The 12,009-nt window shown below is 34.5% G+C and overlaps 2 protein-coding genes across 3 annotated transcripts; one reads left to right on the top strand and one right to left on the bottom strand.

Annotated features, from left to right (window-relative positions):
- Positions 1-936: 936 nt before the first annotated feature.
- LOC109602666 (sorting nexin-29) lies at positions 937-5,537 on the top strand. The gene is made up of 7 exons (XM_020019089.2): positions 937-1,096; positions 1,153-1,417; positions 1,473-1,608; positions 3,790-3,899; positions 3,952-4,071; positions 4,132-5,242; positions 5,298-5,537. Exons 1-7 carry the CDS (start codon positions 1,094-1,096, stop codon positions 5,383-5,385), a joined length of 1,833 nt encoding a protein of 610 aa, XP_019874648.2. The 5' UTR covers positions 937-1,093; the 3' UTR covers positions 5,386-5,537.
- A 167-nt stretch (positions 5,538-5,704) lies between these two features.
- Positions 5,705-11,383, bottom strand: LOC109602669 (heat shock protein 68-like). Of its 2 annotated transcripts, none has more exons than XM_049967612.1 (2): positions 11,093-11,383; positions 5,705-7,541 (listed from the first exon to the last, which is right to left on the bottom strand). In XM_049967612.1, the coding sequence occupies exons 1-2, from the start codon at positions 11,264-11,266 to the stop codon at positions 5,787-5,789; spliced, it is 1,929 nt and encodes a 642-aa protein (XP_049823569.1). In that variant the 5' UTR covers positions 11,267-11,383; the 3' UTR covers positions 5,705-5,786. The 2 variants fall into 2 exon arrangements, with proteins under 2 accessions (XP_049823569.1, XP_049823568.1); XM_049967611.1 differs by having other exon boundaries at positions 5,705-6,927; positions 10,479-11,381.
- Between the last annotated feature and the right edge of the window lie 626 nt (positions 11,384-12,009).

Below are 12,009 nucleotides of genomic sequence, written 5' to 3'. Positions count from 1 at the left end.
CAGGATTGGACCAAAGGTTAAAGAACTATAAAAATTTTTGACATTTAAATTTATTGACTTTAGAAAAAATTAAACTAAAATTAAAAAAAAGATGAAATTTATAATTTATATTAATTTAAATAATAAACTAATATATTTAATTTTAAAATAAATTAATTATTTAATTTAAAATTAAAAACAATAAATAATTTATTAATTTTATAATTAAGAAAACGTTAAAATAAAATTAAATTGATTTAATAAATAGCAGTAAAATATTAATTTAAAATTAAAGAAAAAAATAAAATATTTAATTTAAATATAAAATTATATTTAAGAAAACAATAAAATATTCAAATTAATTTAATTAAAAATAATTATACAGATATTTAATTTAAAATTAAATAAGTCTGTAAAATATTAATTTAAAATTAAAAAAATTGAAATATATAATTTATATTAATTTATATAATATACTAATTTATTTAATTTTAAAATAAACAAATTATTTAATTTAAAATTAAAAACAGTAAATTATTTATTATTAGCTACTCTCAAATTATGACCACCTATTCTAGAAACACATTGTATATATTGGAATTTTTTTATTTTTATGAGAACAGTAATAAACAACTAAACTAACGATCAATACTTGATTCTAAATTATAATTTACATCTTTTCTCATGATACCTCAAAAAATATTTTTAAAATAAATATTCGTTTTACTTAAAATTGTAAAACAAAATGACTTCCCATTTTAGAAACACGTTGTATATAGAGTATTATTTTTGTAATATCACATTTTATATTTTTAAGAGAACTATAATATCTAAATAATTAATAAATATTGTTGTAATGAATATGTTTGAATATAAACACAAGTGATAATTAATTTAATACTGCCCTGTAAGACATGTGACACGAAATGTTGTAACTTTTTCGAGCGGTCGGCAACACCGCCCGTAACGAGAAACCAATTTCGATATGACACAAAGCAGCTGATAGTGAATGTTTTTGCGCCCGAACACGATAACGGCATTATCATCGCACTGGCCGAGATGTTATTCCATCCACACCTGACCAGCATGACATGAACGCCCGTCCCGTAAAATTATGGTAACGTCCCATTTAACCGACGATCCGTAAGCGATAAATTCAAAGTCCTGTTTCAGTCCTTAAGGCACAGCCAAAAGACGACACAGGACGCGGGCCACCTACTGCAGCAACTGCTGGAATGCGTGCAGGACTGCCAGAAACGTTACGGCGGTAAGACGGAGCTGGCCACAGAGTTCGACAGTTGCGTGGCCGGTTTGTGTTTGTCGTTGGAGGCGGTTCTGCTGCACGGTCTCAGGAACAAGTGTGTCGAGCCCCAGTCGGCCCTCAAGCAAGTGTCTGAAATTGTTGTCAACACCCTGCACATTGGCAATGAGGCTGTTTGTGAGTAAAGGTATGTCGTTGTGGGATTTTTTGGTGTGACTTGACTGAGTTGTAGCGTTTTGGCCCTTCGTAAAGAGACATTTGACACAGCATGAGCAGGAAAGGTACAATGTATTAAAACAGATTTGGACAGACACTGGTCGTGGTAAAGCTTGGATTCGGTCTGCTTTAAATGAGAGGTCCTTGGAAAGGTAATATATGTACCAAAATTAAACAATATTAACCAAATATTTTGCATAAAATTGTGCTTTTTTATTCACAAATTTGTATTAACATTTTAATAAATATTTACTGACATAAATATTTAATTAAAATATACTAAATTAGTTTAAATTTAAAACGTTCTTCTGTTTATTAATTACACTCTTCGTTTAAGTTACTTCTTTACTTATCATCATTTTACAGGAAATAATGTCTTAGATAATATTTATAATGGAATATTCTTATTGACCGTAATTTTACATTTCATTACATGTAAACAGTAAATTTAAGATAAGTTACAATAGAATACAATAATAATACTCATACACTTATTTATATTGACAATAAATACAACTGTATATGCAGAAATAAATAAATGCAAGGAAAGCAAAAATGACTAACTAAATATGATGCATTTCTGTTTCATAAACCAGCAAAAATAGCACTAGTTTTATAATAAACAAAGGAAGATGAGTTTACCGCACTGATTAAAATTGGATTTGTGTTAATCAACAAAACTACATAATTGATAAATAAACATGAAGAATTAAATCGTCTAAATTAGTGTAGAAACACAATTAATTTTCCAGAAATAGTGTGAATTAGCCTAAAAGCATCAAATTTAATGAAATGATACTGGTAATTTTAATCATAACATTATGATTGATGTACATTAAATTATATATCAATATAAAACTTACATATATTACATGTTTGTTTTTTATTTATAAATAACAAGGGTACAAATAGAATTTTTAAACTAATAGATGTTTTAAATATAATGATTTATTTAATTTATTTTACATTTTTTTGGCAACAATTTAAGTATTGTGGACATTGTGAGTAAAATGTTTATTTTTAGATTATAATCTTTTTATCAATAGTAACAATTTTCCAGAAAAATAAACAATAAATTGTTCAATTTTTTATTGTACAGTTTTATCAGTCAACAACATGATAAATTATATAAAAAAAATTAATGTATTAATATATTCAATTTCAATTTAAAATTAAACAAAGCAGTAATATATTAATTTAAAATTAAAAGAATAAAATTATGCCTTTTTAATCACAATTTTGTATTAACATTTTAATAAATATTTACTGATATAATTATTTAGTTAAAATATACGAAATTAGTTTAATTTTAAAATGTTCTTTTGTTTATTAATTACACTCTTTGTTTAAGTTCTTCTTTACTTATCATCATTTTACAGGAAATAATGTCTTAGATAATATTTATAATGGAATATTCAATTTAAACTCTACAGATTTATATTTTTTTCTAATTTATTATATGTGTATATTATTTTAATTACAGAACAGATAAAATTTGACCCAAATTTTACATTTCATTACATGTAAACAGTAAATTTAACATAAGTTATAATAGTATATTAATAATAATACTTATACACTTATTTATATTGACAATAAATACAACTATATAATTTAATTAAAAAAAATATTTATTTAGTTTAGAGATAGTTAATTTAAAATTAAAAGCAGTAAATAATATATTAATTTTAAAATTAAGAAAATTAAAGTGATTTAAATTAGAAAATAGAAGTAAAATATTAATTTAAAATTAAATAAATAAAAATATAATTTATATTAATTTAAATAAAAAAGTACTAATATATTTAATTTTAAAATAAAGAAAACAGCAAAATAGTTAATTTTAATTTAAAAACAATAAATAATTTATTAATTTCAAAATTACGATTAATTTAATTTAAAATAGAAAAGATTTAATATATAATATAATTTAATTTAAAATTAATCAAACAATAAAATACGTAATTTGATAAAAAAACAATAAACTATTTAATTTAATTTAAATTTAAAAAGCAATAAAAAATTTACATTTCCTTAAATAATGAACAATAATTTTCATAAATTAATTAAAATTAAATTGAAGAAATTAGTATAATTAATATAAAATTAAAAAAAATAATAGAATATTTCATTTTAATTGATTTGATATTTGATTTAATTGAAATTAAAAAAATATAATAAAATCAGTTTAAATTCAATATATATATATATATATTATAAATAATAATAAATATATTATAAATAATAATAAATATATTATAATAAAAATAAATGAATTTAAAACACTTGATGTATCAAAAAAAATATTTAATATAAATATTTATTTGTTTCAGATATTTTGTAATATTATTAAGTGACCAGGACAAATTAAAAACCTACTATGAAGATTGGGCGTTGCTCCGCGACCAAGAGAAAAGCAATCTATTGCCTAACATGGCAGCAGGTCAGCAATTGAACCACAACTTAAACAATCATTTATTGTATTCGTTCAACAGGTTTAGGATCAATTTTGTTCGCAATCAGCATCGACAAACCTGAGTTAAACAGCGGCATTCCACACAGGAACGAACATTTAAGGTCGAAGGTCGAACCCATAATTTCAGCACCGAAAACAGGTAAAACAAAATATGTTAGTACAAAGTACATTAACAAAAAACTCAAATTTTATTGTTCAGAACAAAAGGACAAGCCCAAGAAAAAGAAGAAGGTGGCACGCCAGTTCATCTCGTTCGACGACGACGACAGCCTGCTGTCCACCAGCGTGCCGTCCAGCTCCAGCAGCATGTCGTCGGAGACCAACTCGATAAGCGAGGCGAAGCCGCCCCAGCCCCAGGACAAGCCGGACGCTCCGCGTCCCGACACCATACAACGAAAACGCTCGATGGAGAACAGCGGCAGCCGCGACAAGTTCGCCACCGACGTGCCGGAGACGCTGACGCCGGTGGCGCAGATCGAAATCGGCGAGCTGACGCCCGTCTCGGTGGAGATCAACAAGCACTTCGAGTCGCCGGACTCGTCGGACGACGTGCTGGAAGTGCCCACGGACATTAGTGCGGTGCTGGTCGCCGTCGAGAACAAGAACAGGGAGGAGCTGGCCAAGCGACAGGAGAAAATCGACGCGCTCACCAAAGAGAACGACAACCTGAAGGAGCAGCTGAAGAAGTACGTGGGCGCCATTCAGATGCTGCGCCGCGACGACGAGAGCATGCAGCGCGCCTTGGACGGCCTCCAGATCAACCCACAGCCCGACTACAAGGGCGAGGCCAAGATATTCGAAAGGAAGCTGGTGCAGGTGGCGGAGATGCACGCCGAACTGATGGATTTTAATGTCATGCTGCAGCAGTCGTTGTGCAAGAAGGACGCCCTTTTGGAACGGCTGAAGGCCGAGCTGGAGGAGCTGAGGGGTCCGATGGCCGCCGATGAGTTGTCGGAGGACGAAACCAGGGGCAGCGTCAACGTGTGGATACCGTCAGCCTTCCTAACCGGATCCGGATCGACCTCCCATCATGTCTATCAAATATTTCTCAGGGCGGGAAACGACGAGTGGAACATCTACAGACGTTACGCCCAGTTTTACGCCTTGCATACGGATTTAAAGAAGTTGGATCCGGTGGTGGCGACGTTCGACTTCCCCCCTAAGAAAAGTATTGGGAAGAAGGACTCCGCTTTGGTTGAAGATCGACGTAAACGTCTGCAGATTTATCTGAGGCGAGTCTTGGCCCATTGGCCTGAACTATCTCATTGTAACAGTCGGTTTTTGTTGGAGCAACACTTAGCTTTTTTTAAGTATGTATTTTTAAATACAATAATGATTTTGCTAATATTTATTTATATTTTCTAGGGATGTTAAGGAAGATCCAAAAAAGAAAAGCGTCTTCTCGTCTAGGAGAAGTGGGCCTGGAAATGATAATCATTATACAGGGCTTTAATTTGTATATGTAATAGATGAATTTTATTTATTTCTAACATGATTAAAGTGTAAGACATAGTATTGTTTGTTATGTTACATTTTAGTAACATTATTATTGATATTAAAAATATGATCTAATCCTACTACTTAAAAAGGAACTTAAGTATGTATATCTTATGTAAATAATTCCATGGCATATTTTTTATCAACAGTGAATTGTATAATTTTATGTATAACTATTTTCTAATTAAATTGTTTATAGAAATATTATGACTTTTATTTACGAATAATACCTAATTACTGTGATGAAAGAAATTCTTTTATAAAAACACATCAACTTTAATCAAAAGTTTTTATTTAAAAATATCACAAAAATATAACATAGTAAACTGTAGACTCTATTAATTTAAATATTTAAGATTAATCAACTTCTTCAATGGTCGGTCCCCCTTGCTTTCCGCCAAAATCGCCGGCTTGTGGTCCATTACTTCCCGGCATCGGTCCTTGCTGACCGCCGCCATACAACTTCGCCATAATCGGGCTGCAAATGGAGGTTAACTCTTTCTGTTTGTCCTCGTACTCCTCTTTCTCAGCCAACGAGTTATTGTCCAACCATTGTAGGCAGCTCTGGCACTCGCTCTCCACCTTCGATTTGTCTTCGGATGACAGTTTGTCGCCGCATTCGGACACAGCCTGCTTTACTTGGAATATATACGCTTCCAGTTGGTTGCGAGCCGAAATCCTCTGCCTCTGCTTCTCATCCTCTTCTTTGTACTTCTCAGCTTCCGACACCATCCTGTCTATGTCTCGTTGCGACAAACGTCCCTTGTCGTTTTTGATTGTGATGTTTCGGGAGTTTCCAGAGCTGGTGTCTTTGGCGGAAACGTTCAATATTCCGTTGGCGTCCAAGTCGAAGGTGACTTCTATCTTCGGCACTCCTCTTGGTGCGGGCGGAATTCCCGTCAGATCGAACGTTCCCAGGAGATTGTTGTCTTTGGTCATCGCTCGTTCGCCTTCGAATACTTGGATTGTGACGGCTGGTTGGTTATCCGCATAAGTTGTGAAGGTCTGGGTTTGTTTGCAAGGAATTCTGGCGTTACGTTCGATGATCTTAGACATTACTCCTCCGGCAGTTTCGATACCCAAAGAAAGCGGAGCAACATCGACCAGAAGGACGTCTTGGATTTTGGAGTCGGATTCGCCATTAAGGACAGCAGCTTGGACGGCAGCACCGTAAGCCACTGCTTCGTCTGGATTGATCGAGAGATTCAAAGACTTTCCGCAGAAATAGTTCTGTAGCAAGCTTTGAATTTTGGGAATCCTAGTGGAGCCTCCTACTAATACAACGTCATGAATTGCCCCCTTATCCATTTTGGCATCGGTAAGAGCCTTTTCAACTGGCTGCAATGTTCCTCTGAACAAATCGGAACAGAGCTCTTCGAATCGTGCTCTGGATACTTTGGTGTAGAAATCGATACCCTCAAAGAGGGCATCAATTTCGATGTTGGCTTCTGTACTTGATGACAACGTCCTCTTCGCCCTTTCTGCTGAGGTCCTTAATCTTCTCAACGATCGTGGATTGCTTCTTAGATCTTTTTTGTACTTCCGTTTGAATTCATCAGCCAAGTGATTAACAAGTCTGTTGTCGAAGTCTTCTCCGCCGAGATGTGTGTCACCGGCAGTGGCTTTGACTTCAAACAGTGAACCTTCGTCGATGGTTAGAATGGAAACGTCGAATGTTCCACCGCCCAAATCGAAGATGAGAACGTTTCTTTCTCCCTTCAAATTCTTATCCAAACCGTAGGCGAGTGCTGCTGCGGTCGGTTCGTTGATGATTCTCATGACATTCAAACCAGCGATCACTCCTGCATCTTTAGTGGCTTGTCTTTGGGAGTCGTTGAAGTACGCTGGTACGGTGATGACTGCTTCTCTAACGGACGTTCCCAGATATGCTTCTGCCGTTTCCTTCATTTTAGTCAACACCATCGAGCTGATTTCTTCTGGAGCGAAAGTTTTGTTCTCCCCTTTGTATTCGACTTGAATTTTCGGTTTTCCTCCATCACTGATTACTTTGAAGGGCCAGTGCTTGATGTCCTGTTGTATTTTCGGATCGTCGTATTTCCTTCCGATGAGACGTTTGGCATCGAAGACGGTGTTGTGGGGATTCATGGCGACCTGATTTTTGGCGGCATCTCCCAGGAGTCTTTCGGTGTCGGTGAATGCGACGTAACTGGGTGTCGTCCTGTTTCCTTGATCGTTGGCGATGATTTCCACTTTTCCATGCTGCCACACTCCGACGCAGGAGTATGTGGTTCCCAAGTCGATTCCGATTGCGGGGCTCTTCACCATTTTTACTGTACTGTTCTGTTGTAACTCGCAAATAAATAATTTATCACTGTATAACCGTAAGTAACAGTCGTTTGCGCTGTCACAGCGTTCAACGTTCACCTCTCGTTAGTTTGTATTGAACTGGTTCGTAGAGCGATAGGCGGTGCTTATATATGAACCGGCTAAGCGACGTAGAACAATCGGGAGCCTCACGACAAATCTGGAAATTTCCAGGTTTACTTATCAATAACGAAACATAAATATTTTTATTTTCTCAACACAGACTTAGCATATAATTGCACTATTTTAAATACAGACATGTTTCATTTTTAATTTATTAAAAAAGTCATCTAATTCCAATCTTTGGAAATAATTTGTTAGTAAATAGAAAAAGTAAATATAAACCATTTCTATAAAAAAGGAACAAATTATTTGTTAACAACTCTTTGTACTAACAAATTACTATGCTATAAAATTAAAAGAACAAAATTATTAATTAATTAATTAATTAATAAAACAGAAAAGTGTGTTCTCACCTCTAAAAAGTGTGTCTGGAATTGTAAATCAATTTACAATGCTTAAGTTTGTATATGTGACAGATGAATTTTATTTATTTGTAATATAATTTAAATACAAGACATAGTATATGTCATGTCACATTTTAGAAGCATGTTTGTTGTTACTTTCCTGTTGATATACTTATTCAAGACTTAGCTTTGTTTTCTGCTGTTATAAATTAATTGTCAATTGTTAATCTGACATTAATTGAATGTCAAATGCATGTCAATTTACTAATGATTACCTGGTGTTCTATTTAGGAGGCAGAACGGAGCATTTAGGGTTGATTGGTTGCTCTTCTTGTGTCTTCAAGTTATCTTTAACTCTGTAGATTTTTAAACTTACTTTTATGATATTGTTGAATAATTTCGAAGGTTCTTACTTTTGAGAATTCAGTGGTGGCCAGAAAAATAGCACAGATTACTATCCTAATGTTAATTAGGAAAGACATACCTCTAATTAAGATATAATTAATAATTACACTATCCTTTGTGTGATGTTACATATTTTATTTTATGGTAAAAATGTTGTCCTACTATAGTGGTTTCATAAAGTTTTGGTGATTTCAACTGTACATTTTTATATTTAACGTAAATGTTCCAAAGATATTTCTAGATATACTCTACATATAATAAAAGCTCTATCGACCTTTGACTTAATTATATTATTGATTGATCTATTTTGGATGGTGTTATTTATTGATCATTTAAATATCTGTGTTGATTTCATTTTTATGCATTTTTATGCAAATAATTTAATAACATTTTCTTTATCAACAGTGAATTGTATAATTGATTTAACAATTTTCTAATTTAATTGTTTAAAGATTTGTTTATGACTTTTGTTGTACAATTGCCAATGGTAGTAAATTGTTTATTTACCTATTTTATAATCTCTATTGGTATAGTTTTTATTTTATAAAAACACGTCAATTATAAATAAAATTTTTTATTAAAAAATAAATAAATACATAACAAAATATCACAACTATTTGAATATTCTAATACAGTCTTTTAAAATAAAGATCTACAAAATAACACAATATGTAACTTATTGATTACATAACTGATGATACTGGTAAGGCTTTAATCAACTTCTTCAATCGTCGGTCCGCCTTGTTTCCCACCAAAACCGCCCGCTTGTTGTCCACAACTTCCCGGCATGGATCCTTGCTGACCGCCACCATACAACTTCGCCATGATCGGGCTGCAAATGGAGGTCAACTCTTTCTGTTTGTCCTCGTACTCCTCTTTATCCGCCAACGAGTTATTGTCCAACCATTGTAAACAGCTCTGGCACTCGCTCTCCACTTTTGATTTGTCTTCGGCTGATAGTTTGTCGCCGCAATCGGACACTGCCTGTTTTACTTGGAATATATAAGCTTCCAGTTGGTTGCGAGCCGAAATCCTCTGCCTCTGCTTCTCATCCTCTTCTTTGTACTTTTCAGCTTCCGACACCATCCTGTCTATGTCTCGTTGCGACAAACGTCCCTTGTCGTTTTTGATTGTGATGTTTCGGGAGTTTCCAGAACTTGTGTCTTTGGCGGAGACGTTCAATATTCCGTTGGCGTCCAAGTCGAAGGTGACTTCTATCTTTGGAACTCCTCTTGGTGCGGGCGGAATTCCCGTCAGATCGAACGTTCCCAGGAGATTGTTGTCTTTGGTCATCGCTCGTTCGCCTTCGAATACTTGAATAGTGACTGCTGGTTGGTTATCCGCGTAAGTCGTGAAGGTCTGGGTTTGTTTGCAGGGAATTCTCGCGTTTCGTTCGATGATCTTTGTCATTACTCCTCCGGCAGTTTCGATACCCAAAGAAAGTGGAGTCACATCGACCAGAAGGACGTCTTGGATCTTGGAGTCGGATTCACCATTGAGAACGGCAGCTTGGACGGCGGCACCGTAAGCCACTGCTTCGTCTGGATTGATCGAGAGATTCAAAGACTTTCCGCAGAAGTAGTTCTGTAGTAAGCTTTGAATTTTGGGAATCCTAGTGGAGCCTCCCACTAATACAACGTCATGAATTGCTCCCTTATCCATTTTGGCGTCGTTAAGAGCCTTTTCAACTGGCTGCAATGTTCCCCTGAACAAATCGGAACAGAGCTCTTCGAATCGTGCCCTGGATACTTTGGTGTAGAAATCGATACCCTCAAAGAGAGCATCAATTTCGATGTTGGCTTCGGTACTTGATGACAACGTTCTCTTTGCCCTTTCTGCTGCGGTTCTCAACCTTCTCAACGATCGTGGATTGCTTCTTAGATCTTTTTTGTACTTCCGTTTGAATTCATCAGCCAAGTGATTAACAAGTCTGTTGTCGAAGTCTTCTCCGCCGAGATGTGTATCACCGGCAGTGGCTTTGACTTCAAACAGTGAACCTTCGTCGATGGTTAGAATGGAAACGTCGAATGTTCCACCGCCCAAATCGAAGATGAGTACGTTTCTTTCTCCCTTCAAATTCTTATCCAAACCGTAGGCGAGTGCTGCTGCGGTCGGTTCGTTGATGATTCTCATGACATTCAAACCAGCGATCACTCCGGCATCTTTTGTGGCTTGTCTTTGGGAGTCGTTGAAGTACGCTGGTACGGTGATGACTGCATCTCTAACGGACGTTCCCAGATATGCTTCTGCCGTTTCCTTCATTTTCGTCAACACCATCGAGCTGATCTCTTCTGGAGCGAAAGTTTTGTTCTCCCCTTTGTATTCGACTTGAATTTTCGGTTTTCCTCCATCACTGATTACTTTGAAGGGCCAGTGTTTGATGTCCTGTTGTATTTTCGGATCGTCGTATTTCCTTCCGATGAGACGTTTAGCGTCGAAGACTGTGTTGTGGGGATTCATGGCGACCTGGTTTTTGGCGGCATCTCCCAGGAGTCTTTCGGTGTCGGTGAATGCGACGTAACTGGGTGTCGTCCTGTTTCCTTGATCGTTGGCGATGATTTCCACCTTTCCATGCTGCCACACTCCGACGCAGGAGTATGTGGTTCCCAAGTCGATTCCGATTGCTGGACTTTTCACCATTTTTATTGTTTGTTTGTACTTTTCACTTCGTAACTCACAAATAAATAAGTTGTCTTTGTATAACTGTGAGAAACAATGGTTTGCGCTATCGCACTGTTCAGCGTTTTTACTGCTTCGTAGTTTGTATTGAACTGGCTCGTTTCACTGTAGGCGACGCTTATATATAGACGGGTTATATGACGTAGAATAATCGCGATCCTCGCGATGAATCTCGAAAGTTCTGCGATCACTTACCTAAAACAAACTATAAATATTTTGATTCGCACAACATTGACCTAGCAAGTAGTTGCACTAATTTAAATATAAAAATGTATTCCTTTAAAAATTATTAAAAAATACTCTATTTTCAAAATTTAAAATTAATTTAGTAAAAGTTAATGAATATTTCAGACCATTTTTATCAAAAAGAGAAAAATTTATTTCATAACAAGTAGTTGATTAAATGAAAATTACATTTATTTAATTTATTGATTATTATTTAAAAATATTTTACCTCTTCTTTTTTATTTATCAATTTTTTTTAAATTATTTTATTATTTTATATTCGTGCACGTTTATAACAAGATATTTTATTAAGTTTTATTATTATTATAATTAAAAAAATATTATCACAATTATTCGTACGTTTCAAGGACTAAATGGTAATAGTTATACAATGAAAACAATATAAATAGATCCTTAGGAGTAACTAACATATTTATACGTGCAAAAATAACTATATTGCCTTGAGCATAGTGATTTAA

The sequence above is a fragment of the Aethina tumida genome, chromosome 5 (assembly GCF_024364675.1).
Source record: "Aethina tumida isolate Nest 87 chromosome 5, icAetTumi1.1, whole genome shotgun sequence".
In the NCBI taxonomy this organism is placed as follows: domain Eukaryota; kingdom Metazoa; phylum Arthropoda; class Insecta; order Coleoptera; family Nitidulidae; genus Aethina; species Aethina tumida.
Note: the sequence above shows the minus strand (reverse complement) of the source record. Positions and strands in the feature narration are given on the sequence as shown.